The sequence below is a fragment of the Ascaphus truei genome, chromosome 1, assembly GCF_040206685.1.
Source record: "Ascaphus truei isolate aAscTru1 chromosome 1, aAscTru1.hap1, whole genome shotgun sequence".
Classification (NCBI taxonomy): domain Eukaryota; kingdom Metazoa; phylum Chordata; class Amphibia; order Anura; family Ascaphidae; genus Ascaphus; species Ascaphus truei.
The window spans coordinates 149,196,402-149,211,195 of NC_134483.1; the positions used below are offsets into that span (position 1 = coordinate 149,196,402).

At 43.1% G+C, this 14,794-nt stretch overlaps 1 protein-coding gene across 1 annotated transcript in view; it reads left to right on the forward strand.

The window, feature by feature from the left end:
- The first annotated feature begins 4,806 nt into the window (after positions 1-4,806).
- TTC39B (tetratricopeptide repeat domain 39B) overlaps positions 4,807-14,794 on the forward strand; it is a 115,977-nt gene continuing 105,989 nt past the window's right edge. The window contains exon 1 of the mRNA XM_075595831.1: positions 4,807-5,013. Within this exon, the coding sequence (XP_075451946.1) occupies positions 4,972-5,013 (42 nt within the window). The 5' untranslated portion in view covers positions 4,807-4,971. The remainder of the gene's footprint in view (positions 5,014-14,794) is intronic.

Sequence of the window (14,794 nt, forward strand, 5' to 3'; positions counted from 1 at the left end):
CATCGTTGGACACAGGGTGGAGGTGAGGCCGACGGACACCGGACACATTGACTTACCTTTAGGCACCTCCCTGGAGGTGCCTTTCTGTACTTCTACCGTAGTATACTTCCTAGCCCACCACCCTGAATTAGTCCGGATAAGCTTATATAGCTCTTATAACATTATCTTAAGAAGAGTGGTGTCTTCCTCCCTGATTTACGGACTGGTATAAATTACAGTCTGGGTAGTAGCCTCGGTATACCTTGGGGGTCATTCCCCATATTCTCTATAATTTTGGTAGGGAACAGGCTAATGATCCCCAGTTGAAAAATGGGTTTAGCCAAGCGGTAGAAGTTAATGGGGTCCCGGTAGAAGGAACAACCAAGGACTCCTATCCCTATTTTTGTATTTACCTCTGTTTACCATCCGCAAACGGATGGACTGGTAGAGAGATTTAATAAAACTCTTAAGATGATGTTGAGAAAGGTGGTTAGTAGTGATGGGAAGAACTGGGACACCTTGTTGCCTTATCTCTTGTTTGCTATCAGAGAAGTACCACAGGCCTGTACAGGGTTTTTCCTGTTTGAACTCCTGTATGGGAGACGCCCAAGAGAGATTCTGGATAGCCTCAAAGAAGAGTGGGGGCAACAGGCTGTTCTAGGGAAGAATGTCATTCAATTTGTAGAAGATTTAAAAGAACGCATTGCTCATGTTACTCCCATAGTCAGACAACATTTAGAAGAGGCACAGAGGGCCCAACAGAACCTTTACAACATGCAGGCTACAGTGCGCAGCTTCCGACCAGGGGACTGAGTAATGGTGCTTGTTCCCAAGGCCGAAAGCAAGCTGTTATCACATTGGCAAGGGCCATATGAAGTTCTAGAACAGGTTGGCCCGGTGAATTATAAAATTCGGCAGCCAGATCAGAGGAAAGTAGATCAAATATATCACATAAATCTATTAAAATCCTGGAAGGATAGAGAGGTATGCTTGGCGGTGATAGTTAACAAATCCGGGAAAGTGGAGGATCCACTAGCTCGAATAAAGTCAGAACTCACTCCTGAACAATACGGAGAAGCTGTAGAATTGATAAATAGGAACAGGGATGTATTTTACAGCGTACCAGGGAAAACTAGGATGGTTTCCCATGATATAATCACCAAGCCGGGAATAGCCATTAAGATAAGACCTTATAGGATTCCAGAAGCCAGGAGAGGGGCTATTCAGTCAGAGGTAAAGAAGATGCTCGAACTAGGAGTAATTGAGGAGTCCTATAGTCAATGGTCCAGCCCTATCATCTTGGTACCTAAGCCTGATGGGTCAATACGGTTTTGGAATTACTTTTGAAAAGTCTATGAAGTCTCGAAGTTTGATGCCTATCTTATGCCCCTGGTAGACAAGTTAATTGAGAGGTTGGCGAGGGCCCATTTTCTAACTACTTTATATCTTATAAAGTGTTATTGGCAAATCCTGTTAACAGAGTCAGCAAAAGAGAAAACAGCATTCTCCACACCTGATGGCCTCTTCCAGTATACCGTTTTAGCCTTTGGCTTCATGGGGCGCCTGCAACCTTCCAAAGGTTGATGAATAAATTGTTACAGCCACACTGAAACTATGCCTCAGCATACTTATGATGATTTGGTGATTCATAGTCCAGATTGGGACTCACATCTACAAAAGGCTGAGGCAGTGTTGAGAACCTTTCGGGAGGCGGATCTCACAGCCAACCCAGCTAAATGTGCAGTCGGCTTGGCAGAAGCACAATATCTGGGCTATGTTGTGGGAAACGGGACTGTAAAACCCCAGCTCAATAAAGTAGAAGCCATTGAGAATTGGCCCCGTCCCCTAAGGAAAAAACATGAGGACATTTCTAGGCATTGTGGGTTACTACGTAAAGGCGATTTATACCCCAGAAGATTGGCACCTGTCTTGAATGTTTTCCACTTTTGAATAATCTTTCTCACTGTAGAATGATGGACTTTAAATTGTTTGGAAATGGCTTTATAACCCTTCCCAGATTGATCGGCAGCAACAATTGCTTCTCTAAGATCATTGCTGATATCTTTCCTCCTTGGCATTGTGTTAACACACACCTGAATGCTCCAGATCAGCAAACTGTTAAAACTTCGGCTTTTATAGAGGTGTTCACACTTGCTGATGATCAATTAATCGAGAGCATTTGATCAGCAGCACCTGTCTGCTAATTAGCATCTTAATTCCTATGGAAGCAGTAAGGGTGTACTTAGTTTTTCACACATAGCTTCTCCATTTTGACTTTATTTTTGTTAAATAAATCATGACATGGTGTAATATGTCATGTGTTTTTGTGCATCTGAGGTTGTATTTACCTAATTTTAAGACCAGCTAAGGAACAGATGATTGTTATTATGTCCTGATATGTAAAACCATAGAATTCAAAGAGGGTGTACTTTCTTTTTCACACCACTGTATATCTTAACGGTTTCTACTAAATGATAATAAGATAAAGCTACCCACGAAGCCTCGCACGGCCGTACCCACCACCGTGTTCCCAACACCATGTCCTTAGAGTCCCGCACCCATCCACATGTGTGAGACAGCGCTGCCCCTTAGACTAAATGTACGGTTGGTGCACTTGATGTATTTAGGTACCTGCCGGGTGCCCCAGCACCCAGGCGTGTTGACTGACAACAGACAGGATCCGCTGATCCAGCAATGGAGTCCGCCTCCGCGATGAGTCCGCCTCCGAGTGGGGAGGTATCCGGTTGGAGTGTCCCACCAGGAAGATTGTCTCTTGGTTGCAGGTGCCTGGTCTCAGACCATCCGTGATCAGAATGCAGCAGCGTCATGATTGTCCCTCACTCTTAATGCTACAGAGGCAGTGTCCCTATCTTATGAGCCTGTCCCTTTAGTAACCACAAGCTGAGGTTAGTCGGGGCCTAGCTGGGGCTTACTGGGGGTAATCTGGCCTAGTACAGGAGTCACAGACCACTGCACACATACACCCTACTCTGATGGGGTCCCAGCTCCGACTGCCTTGGTCCCCAGGGTGCGAAATGTAACAACTCTAGCTGCAGGGGAATGCGGCCGTCCCATTGGCTGCTGGGAGTTGTAGTCCCAGTGGAGCATTTTTCCTATGGCCACCGCGTGCGCCTAGCGTACTGCGCATGTGCTAACTGCAATGGCTGCTGCGACTCAACCTGCGCACGCGCTCGCACGGCAAACATGGTGGCGCCCTGCAGAGAGACAGCTGCCAGGGCCTCGTGATCCCGTCGCCCGCAGCAACCACCCGCAGCCCCCCGTCGCACCACCAGCACCTGCCGAGCACTCGCGCCTCCCCGAACGCAGCGGAGGTGAGTGGAACAAGGGGAAAGCCCAGAGGGGGACCCTGGCTACATAACATATAGAGAAACTCGTAGATTGCCAACTCTCAAAACAAGTAGTGACTAACACACGTTACACAAGCAGGAAAAGCACAAGTACCCTCTGTCAATTAGTTTAGTGCAACCAGGCGAAGAACGAACAGAACGTCAGGTTGCTATTGGATCTGGGGCCGTCCACAAATTGTAAGCCGGTGTGAAAGTTATGGACTCCCAAACACCGGTCGGGCAAAGACAGTGCTGGAGGAGGATCTCGAGAAACATGAAGTGAGAAAGGAGAGGGAGAAAGTAGGAAATAATTTTTTTTAGAGAAGTATCTGGGAATCTTCTGAATTAATATTGTGATTTGCAGACACTACTAGTGAAAGGTACAGATATAGCAGCCGTTAATGTTCCCACTGGCACATTAGGGCAGGTCCTCGCTGCCTGCTGCAGCGCCCTCCGTGGACAAGAGCCGCCCCTCAATGGGGCTGGGCCCACTGCAGGGGGTCGGCCAGTTTTTCCTGCAGACACGAAAATTGTGCTCAATACTAGCGATGGAATGCTAGGCCACGACCCCGGTTCAGCCAATGAGGGCGAACCTGCCGGGTGATGTCATGGCCTTGCCCCTGTCATGCCCCACCTGTATTTCCCCCTGCAGCTCACTGCAGACCGGGGAACTCGGCTGCACGCGCCGCCAGCCTGGCAGGCGCACGTGAAGCGCAGACAGCGGGGCCGTAGTCTTACAGCTGGACACACACAACACAACAGCGGAAGCAGACAGCATTGTGTCTGTATTAGCCGCAAGTACAAAGGGGTGGGACTAGCACATAATTTTACCAACTGATGTACGGCATCGGGTGCAATAATGCCTGCTACATCTGAAGTATAGAGTAATATGTGACAAAATGTGAAAGTACTATATTATTAAGACAGTTATGCCTTTAGTCTATGTACACCGAAGCGGCCGTTTTTAGGACGAGAGCCCCTATAAACTTCAATATGGATTTTTCAGCCGAAAATGGCTCTAAAGGTGCTTTGGTGTGTATAGATTGACCCCACTAGATGGAGAATGAGGGAAATCTCCTCGTGTTCCACTGACTTGCTCACAAAACGTGTCAGGGAGGAGGTAAAATACATTTATAGTAGGGAATTATCAGGGAGTATCCTCGGTATGATGGCAGTATGACTATATGAGGGAGGTAACAAAGTAGTATAAATACCACAGTAATTTACATGTGCCTACATTTTATGGTTAGTGTGACTGCACTTGCAATTTGAGGCTGACATTTTTTTGACCACCTTCAAGAGCGCGAAAGAAAACATATAAAGAAAAAGAGAGGCGGAGCTTAGCCTGCTGTCTTACAAGAAAAGGTGTGTATCCACATTACAGCCTCTGCAAAGCTGCAATTTAAATATTTTATTAGAAGGTGTGTCAGGGGGAGGGTGTTGGAGAGACTTGACCTACAGGATAAAGAGGCGGAGGAGGAGGAGAGTGGGGGGGAAACGGCAGCTGTAGTGTACGAGCAAAGGCGGCTTCAGTCATACACTGCTGTCTGCTACCCTGGGGGGAGGTGGAAATCAAGTAGCTGTAAATAGATTAAACGAAACCCGCTATTATATTAGTGCACATCCCTGGGAAAAGAAAGGAAACATGGCGTTTGTAGGCAATGGAACAGAACATGACGCGGATGAGGTACAGTACATATTGCAAGTGTGGTTAGGAGGCAGTCTGCGCTTACTCCCCCGCTGAGAGCTGTCAAACCAGGCAGAGGGGAGGAAGAGGTGGAGGGTGCAAATAATGAAGCTCCAGACGTATAAAGGGTCATCAGTAAAAGGATTATGTAACCCCTTTGCTGTCTAGAGGGGCACGGCGCTGCTTATCCCTATGGCATGGGAGGGGAGTGGGAGAAATGCTTTTGCATGGGCTCAAAATACCAATACTCAGTTTATTCCCTCCCACACCTTTCAGTCCCTAGAGATTTAAGAGCAGGACCCTTTGCAAAGTGTGTTGATAGACGCCACACGTGAAAGAGCTGTCAAGCAACTTGAAGCTGCCTCTATGGTGCAAAGGTAACAGGTGGGCGAGGATAGCAATAGGAATAAAGGGAAAGTAAGGTGCAGTGAAAGGGGAGAGTGAGAGAAAGCACGTTATTTGTAGAAGGCATGCGTAATACACCGGTGGTTACAATGTACAGTAACATGCTCTCTAACATTGTTATATGAGGGTTGAAGTGCCTTTTTAAGTAGTTCTATTGATTTCAGTATCTGATTGCGTTAGGCAAGCCTATATTTACAAACAGTGTTGCACCAAGAATAGAAAAAGGAGCAGTATTTCAGAGAGCCTTTATTTAAAAATAAGTAATCTTGTAAATAAGATAGTATTGGTGCTCCTAAAGTACCGTTCTTTTAAATCACTGGTTATATTCGTGGGAAAGAGTGCTTATCTCAGCTGTAAAGTGATTCATTTCAAACCTTAAAAAAAAAAAAAAATAACCGCAAACCTCTCTGCCTCCCATTTTTAGAGGGTTTGTGCATGATATATGTAGTAACAAAAAGCAAGAGGTCCTTTTTTAGAAAAGGAAAAAGTGTACAGAAGTGAAGATGTAGGCTTGCAAATGTAACACAAATGAGAGGTACAGTACTCAAATGATGCTCAGTACCATCACACTTCGATGGCTTAATCTCAACTGCACAGATCTATTTAAAGTAATCACAAGGGAAATTGCCAACAACCTCATGAGAGGCATGGCAACGGTTTCTTTTATTAGTGGTGATGGAAATAATGAAGTGTCAACCAAAATCCTGCCTCCTACAAAATGATGAGATAATGGTTAGAACGCCTCAGTATTCTAGAACACTGTTGTCAAGGTGACAGGAGATCTGCTCGTTGTATACAACTGCAGGAGCATCAGAGGTGCCATCCTCGTGCTCCAGGCCTTATCTTCACCTACCACCATCCGCTTGCCTCATGGTGTTTTTTGCTTCAATCGTCACTGGCAGACAGGACTCATTAATTTATATGTGAATAGAATTGTGTGTGTGTGTGAACACACACCCCTCTGCTGTGCAGGATTTAATAGCCCACAATTCATGCTCACCCCATAAAACACATTGTCGGATCCTTGATTTTATGTAATTTTATGGAACCTATCGAAGTGCCTACATTACAGCAGTGTTGCTTTGCCCCCATTGAAATACCAGCTACTGCTTAGTTTGCTTATTCCCAGGAGCACATCTATGTCTTGTGAATTGTCACTAAACCGTTTTCTTTATGATGCACCTTCACTGCCAGGCAGGGTAGCTATGACTTAAATCTGGTACAACATGCACTACTTTTCTGTTTAAAAGAATGCTATTTTAATTGAATGGGTGTAGTGATGATGTCACTACATTTCCAAACTTTTTGGTAATTACTGATGTGTAACACATAAACAAATGGGGACTGAACCCTTGGATCTAATCTGTTACCCTCTATGACAGGGGTTCCATGTGTGAACGGATGTTGATTGCCTGGGTGCTCCAATGCCAAAACATTTTTGAATAGGATTGTACAATAAGTAGGGCACTCTGCACTCTGGACTTCTTGTAAGTTAACAAAAATGTATTTTTTTATTTTTTAGTCCATAAAAGATTTTTCAAGATGTGTAATATATATCTCTATCTCTATCCCATACGATACCGTTTGAAGCACGAGATCAGGAGACAGCACTCTGGTAAGTTTGATCACAAGTGTTTGTATTGAAAAAGACACATAAACCGACGTTTCGGTCCCCCAGTGGGACCTTTCTCAAGGTGGTGCGTCCCACTGGGGGACCGAAACGTCGGTTTGTGTCTTTTTCAATACAAAAACTTGTGATCAAACTTACCAGAGTGCTGTCTCCTGATCTCGTGCTTCAAACGGTATCGTATGGGATAGATAGATATATATTTCAATTTTTGAATTGACGCAATAGAGTAATGTATAAAAATCTTTTTTGTAAAATGTTTCCCACCCCCCTCCCTTACTTTACACCTTTTTTGTATGAGGATTCCCCTCCCTGACAATTACATTTGGACCTGCATATCTAAATGAACTATGTTGTTTAATTACCCCTTGCAATAGCTCTGACATCTCTGCTAGTACACTAAGGCCTTTGGCCTTGCTAAAAGACACATGAGACCCATTGAAGTGAATAGGCCATGTAGTATCTCATGGTATAGTAAATGTGGGCCTTGATGTCTAACGAGGCATAAGATTTAAAATCCCAATTAGTATGAAAACTAAGATATTAACAAGGCATGCATTGCTGTCTTCTTAATCGACCCTGTCTTGTTTTGTTATGTCACCATAAACCCCTTCATACTATTGGAAACCTTGTCTGAGATCAAACTCTGCCCGGGAGCATATAGCATAATTGGCTAAAGGAGAAATGACCTTGTAGTGCCCATAAGGTGGACGGCAATCTTTACAGCTGCACATTCTGAGTGAAATGAATGTATGGATATTTAACTAGTGTAATTTACAAACATTTGCAGCTCATTGATTTCACTGATCACCTACTATAACATACTGTATAGCACCAATCCTAGTTCCAGTGTACATTAAGACAGGGGTGGGTTTAAATAGCTAATTAGCTGGTGAGCTATATATTGTGATACCAATATGAAGAAACTACAATGAAGTGAATGAAAGCAGAGAAGAGTTTTTTTAATTTTTTTATTTGCAACTTAAAACTCTTTATACATTTCAATTTTCATCCTTGCATAACCGATCAAGTTGTGATGTATTTATTCTCATAAATGAGGTGTTCATATGAACTGTTTTTATCAGTATGGTAATGTTCATATTGGAATTAATGGAAACATTGCATGAGCTTTAAAACATGGAATATAAAAAGCATCCAGAAAACCACGTGTGTATAAACTATCAAAATGGTAGCAGGTCATGGTACTGAGTAACAAACCATAACAAAATATTTTGAATGACAAACACACAACAGGTTGACACAATCCTTTGTCACGAATGATTGATGTTGGTTGTCACATGGGATTTTCTTACAATCTTTAACATGTAATAAGACCATAACATTGAACATTTGTGGAAAGTCACCTCATCTAAAATATCGCTCTGATTAATAATTGTATTTTATGTTGGTTTATCTTGTAAATTAATATATATTTTTATATAAACATATCTGATGTCTGTATATAGAAATGTATCATTTTCAGAAGCTGCATTCCCATATTTTCTCACGGTTCCTACTATCTAAAAGCTATGTACTGCATATTATTATTGTCACTGGAGACCAGGTTTACACCTTCTTTTTTTACCGGGATCATTCATTGACCAAAACAAGGTAGAGAAATAAATTGTAATTTATTCGGCATAAATTTGCTTACGCACAATGATACACAAAAGACAGACAAAAAGACGACACTTACTTTGGGGCTAGGGTTAAAAGCTAGACTTTCCTAGGAGCAGGGAACTCCTTTGGGAGCATTTTACCCTGACCGGGACTGAGCCCGGAATCTCCTGGAACCCAAATCGGCATAAAATTCCATACGCCACAGCTACGTTCTCTTTTGAGAACTTGGTTCCACATGACCGTGAGTCAGCCCAAATCTCCTGGAACTCAAATCGGCAAAAAATCCCAGCCGCGTCTGCTAAGTTGGTTTCTGATAACTTGGGTGCAAAAGTCGGGACTTATTCTCTGGCGGGCAGGCTTTTCAAGCTTGAAATCGAAGCCGGTTGCTTTGCTAATACAAACAAAGCATCTTTGAAAAGCCCGCCCGTACTCTTTCAGCTCAGACTCAAGGGGAACACACAATCTGATTGGATCACGCCTTCTTATAGTATTCTCTGCTTCATTCATAAAATAGAAGCAGACCAGACAGCCAATCAGCATGTGGGAACTTTCTCAAGCAGCCAAGCCGTGTAGAAAAGCCGGGTCAGCTGGGAATTGGAAATAGCTAAGGGACATGCGCAAGCCTACCACATCTCCCCCCCAGCTATCCCAATGCCACCCACTGGGCAGGCGCCCCTAGGTCTGGCAGAACAAGTGGCATCCCGGAGGACTGACATTGATCTCCGGACCTACTACTCTGCCTTTCACCGCTGACCAGATGCTGTTCACACCTCTGGGCATCCTCTGGCTGCTTTGAACTCCGATGTCCAGCAGACCTACCGGTGCCTATGGGTTTGCATGGGCTGCCTGTTTGGACATCGGTACAATACACTGACATACATTTTAATAAACACTGAGTCTTTGAGAACCCCATTCAGCTATGTGGGGATCTTGAGGAGTCTGGGAGACACTGTATGGCCCCAGTGCAACTCACCCCGTGTACCCGAAAATAGTGAGTACGCCAGGGAGAATTATAGGGCCACCGGTAACTTTGGCCCCAGACCTCATGCAATCCAAATGTGTTGCTTTTCACTCCAAAACCCGACATAAGACTCAAACTTCGAAAGTTTGGAGTCTCTCTAGGGTACAGGGAACAAAAAAAGGACAACAATTTATCTTCTGCCTGTCTTATTTCCCCACACACAATTTCCCTGTGACTCAATTTTAGCTTGCAGAGCCCCCCCAACTTTATATACGGTTGGGGCACCCACAAACCCTATACTGGTCGGTCACCTTGGCACAAGCTGGGATACCCCCCTTAACCTAGGGATCCCCTCAGCTACGGGAATACATATTTATACCTGTGCCTCATTCTCCTAGGCTGTGCTGAAGCAGGGTACCCTAGTGGTGAGTCGTGCTTACGTTTTTCAAGGGGATGTATTGCTTGGAAAATGTGCATACATGTATCAGAGAATCAGGCCTGATTCCCATGTAGATTTATTATGGACCCGGTAACTCCAGGAACCCCAACCTCCTAGGCACATTCTGCTAACGGTTCCTCTGCAACCCCCCTTGAAACTCATACACTAGCAATCCCTGCTTGGCTGCATGCCCAGAGAGGGAAAAACACAAAAACGGGTTTTATTACACAAAGTACAATGTGATCATACAATGTTACTGGGTCCAAGAGCTAACTCTCTGGGACCCTTTATACACGGAGCAGAGATAACCAAAACGGGCTTGACCTCTTTATTATAGAGCCTGGTTACCCCCTCCCGTCACAATTATGCTTTGCCCTACCAATTTCTTCTTCATGACTTGAGGAGAAGTCACTGCCTTTTGAGAGAATTTGATCGACACCTTTTTTATTCAGTACCTTAATTCTACCACAATAGGGCACTGAAGGGTGGGGTCCACCCTATGTATGTGTTTCTTTGCTTGGACTACAATGGTTTAGATCGGCTATATCTATATCTATATCTCTTACTTTATAACAGTGTAGCTGGACGCAACTCACTTTTATGGCAGAATCCTTTTTGGAGAATTTTTAGAGAAATCCGAAAGAGGGGTATACACATCTACTGCTCTCTAGCACAAAAACACAATGTTTCAGGGCCCATGCCTCTGAGGATTTTGCAATAAAAGTGAGTTGAGTCCAGCTACACTGATACTGTAAGTATTTCTATGTATGCATGTGCTGATCCAAACCATTGGTTCCTTGTATATAATGTTTCTTCCTTCCTTTGTTTTTTTTTTTTTTTTGTCAGTTGCCACAATTAACAGCCAAGAGTAAAGTAAATTAATTGTTTTTTATGTTTATTTTTCTTCTGGGGAAAAAAAAGAGTATGGAAAGTAACTAGTATCTGTTTTAAGTATACGTTCTGACCAGTGTTCAGTTTTCATACTCTGCAAGATTTAGGGGGAAAAAAATCTCTTTCATGTGGCAAAATTGCATTTGTTACACTGTAATAGTTTTATCACTAACTCATTATATAGCACTGTTTTAAATTTAAGACATTTTTTAAACATGGTGCGCAAATACAAAGACTGTATTATGGGCTACATCTGAAGCACAACATTTAATCATTTTCTTCCCTACTGTGAAAAATGAAAATTACAGCAAATGTAGCATTTAGACTTCAGTCTTCTAAGCTGGGGTAAAACATAATGCATCTTACAACCCATTCATATGAATGGAGCGTTAAGATTTCTTAATGTTTTATTTTTGTTAGTTATTTTAATGTTTTTATTTGACATTTTCCCCATCTTTTCAGTATTTTCCTAAATGCTGCAGAACATGAAGTGACTGTGGACAGCCACTTGTGGGTGCAATAGCACATGACTTACACACCGTTTCCTTCTTGGCAGTAAGTCAGCCTCATGAGCGGTATCTGGGCTGGCTAAGGAGATGATTAGCCAAAAACAGATTGCAACCTGTTTCTGCCAAATGATGGCTCCTGTACTCTGGTTTTATAGGGAACATCATGTAAAATACAAATATATAATAACTATGCACATGCCTAAAAACTCTTTAGATAGTAAACAACTACAACGCATGGTACAATAAAGAATTATGATGTTAATATAAAAAAAGCATTCAAACATAATTTATTCATTTTATTGGAGTCCAGATGGGACATTATTTACATATTAAAGCAGCAAGCCTATTTTTGTTCTTAATTTTACACTGCTGAAGGTCCTGCAGAGTTGTCACAGGGCAGTCCCTGCCTCACGGCTCATAAACAGAAGTGTAAAGGGTTCCACTTTAGATTTTTTTGGGACCGTGATCATCCCCTAAATAAAAACTAAAATTGTTGCCATGATGTTCCGTATACTGCAATAGGAACTCTGGTGTTCCAGGCTACTCTAGACTTGACGATAACTCGCCTGAACCGCAGGGGAGCCCCCCCCCCCTCCCTGAGCTGATCCATATTTCCCTGACTTCTCAGGACCCTCAAAGCTCCCAAGGTATTTGAGATTTGTTTTCCGATGTGTGAATACAAAAATGTCCACAGTCACAGGTGGAAAGTCTGTCATCTCTCGATAACATTGCAACTTTCTATTGGCCACTAGAGTGAGCCTGATGGTTGTGTCCACGAGACAAGTATTTGCTGTATCTCAGGAACAGGTGGTCCCCGGAGGTTGGGGAACTGTGGATAAATTCCCTAGTTCATATATCTATCTACAGGTGCGCCGACGAGTATTCTAAAACTTGCCTTAAACTTGCCTTGGAAAATCTGGGGCTATCACCAACAAGATCCAGGTACATGCTGCAAACATTTCAGTGACATTTCTGCAGAGTAATGGCCCATCGGATTAACACAGCAGGGGTCCCTGGCAGTCCCATTCAAACTGAATGGGACTGCCAGGGACCCCTGCTGTTAATCCGATGGTCCATTAATCTGTCTGCAGAAATGTCAGGGAAATGTTGCAGCATGTATCCAGGATGTACCCAGGTCTTGTTGGTGATTTCCCCAGATTTGTTTTAGAATACTTGTCTGCACTACAGTATCTATCAAAAACTGTGAGCGCACACTCCTGAGATGATAAACTAAAATAACAATTTAATACATAATAGTCAAAAGATAGGACAGAACTAATAATGGAAATGACATTCCTAAATGAAAAATACACATGAAACAATAAGCAAATCGATAATAATCAACGGACTTTGTCCCCTTGATTTTTAACTGACGAAACGCGTAGGGCACGTCATCACGTTGGATGCTTCGCTACTGAAGGATCGCAGGGGATTCGGCACCGGCGCTTCAGCACAGGAATGCCTGAGACAGGCCAAGCAGAGATGCTTGTGACAAGCACAGGTTACAAAAGAAAGTCTTCAAGGAATTCAAGAATTTTAGAATTGTGCTCAGCCCCTTCCTGGTGAAAGGGCTGACCCTAAATAGCATGGACAGCCAATAGGGGTATAGCTGCACAGAAAGTAGTATCAAGGCAAGCTGGAGTCTGAGTTAAGAAACAGCTGATCCCAATTGCTCTGTTCAGGGAGAGCTTTACCTGGAACCTCTATAGCCATGTAAGGGTGAGTTCCAGCCAAACCCAGGACCAGAAACCGTACACCTAGTGACCAATGCAATGACCATTCCAGTATGCTCTGTAGTCTGCTGACCTACCTGCATCAGTAAACAAAACTAGATCTGCATTATCCACAAATTGTACTTGTCTGTAGGAGCGGTCATTGTAAATTTGTATGTATGTATGTATATCTTTATTTATATAGCACCATTCATGTACATAGCGCTTCACAGCCGTAATACATGTAATAACCATATAAATACCACATAATGGAAAGAAGTGCTTACAGACATAAAAGTGAAATTTTAGGAAAAGGAATCCCTGCCCGAAGAGCTTACAATCTCTAATTGGTAAGTAGGAGGAAGAATACAGAGACAGTAGGAAGGTGTTCTGGTAAGTGCGTATGAAAGGGGTCAAGGTAAGAGGTGTATAGTATCAGCCACGGAGCTACTCATGTGCTTTGTTAAAGGTGTGTTTTAAGATGGGTCTTAAAGGTGGATAGAGAGGGTGCTGATCAGATATTGAGGTTAAGGGCATTCCAGAGGTGTTGGGCAGTATGTGATAAAGGTTTAAGGCAGGATAGGGCTTTAAATACAAAAGGGGTAGAGAGAAATTCATTGAGCTTAACGCAAGAGTCAGAATGGTGTATAGCGAGAAATTTGGGCTATGTGTAAGGAGGAGCAGAAGAGTGTAAAGCTTTTAAAGTGAGGATGAGGAGGATTGTGTGTGTGTGATACGGGATTTGATGGGAAGCCAGGAGAGGGATTTCAGCAGGGGAGACAGATTTAGGAAAGAGTAGAGTGATTCTGGCAGCAGCGTTAAGGATAAATTGTAGGGGAGGCAGGACAGCAGGAAGTTACAGTAATTGAGACTGGAGCGAATGGGGTCCTGAGTTTTAGCAGTCGAGCAACAGAAGAAAGGGTGTATCTTTGTAATACTATGGGAGGGGGGGGGGGGGGTACTTGCAGTACAGTAGCCATCCATCGATATTTATTTGCATTGACATGCTACAGCCCTGGGCTTATCCTGTAGTGTTGAATAATGAAAAAAAAATTCTCCTTAAGTGGGCTGTAGGGGTCAGCTCTAGAAGTTTCAAACTCGTTCTATTCCTTCTGAGTAGTTGTGCAGACAGAACCGTCAACCACTTTTAACATCTTGCAAATCATTTTGGTCTGAAACATGATTATTTAAAAAAATTTTTTTTTAATGATATTATAAGAATGGCTTCTAGCTCAATGGATTTTCACGAAAAATGGCAGAGTATGTTTTTATAGAGTGCTATTTTCCTACTGGTGATGTACATCACCAATATATGATTTTTACAATGTCAGACAGGGTTTTGAACCGTCATGACCGCAAACACTGAATCCTTCCCACGGTATGATTACAATTTTATGGTTCCTGTACAACATGCAGAAGGCGTCGAAACACCAGTGGGGTCCAAAGACAAACTTGATGCAGCCTGAGTCTACTTTATCTGTATAGAGTTAAAAACTGACACATGGCACATGTAGCTACTTGAGTATGCTGTTGGTTTGGATCCATTATTCTCGCTGTGTGTGTGTGGACACGTGTCAAAAATGACGTTTTTGTTACAACATATGTTTGTTGGCATCC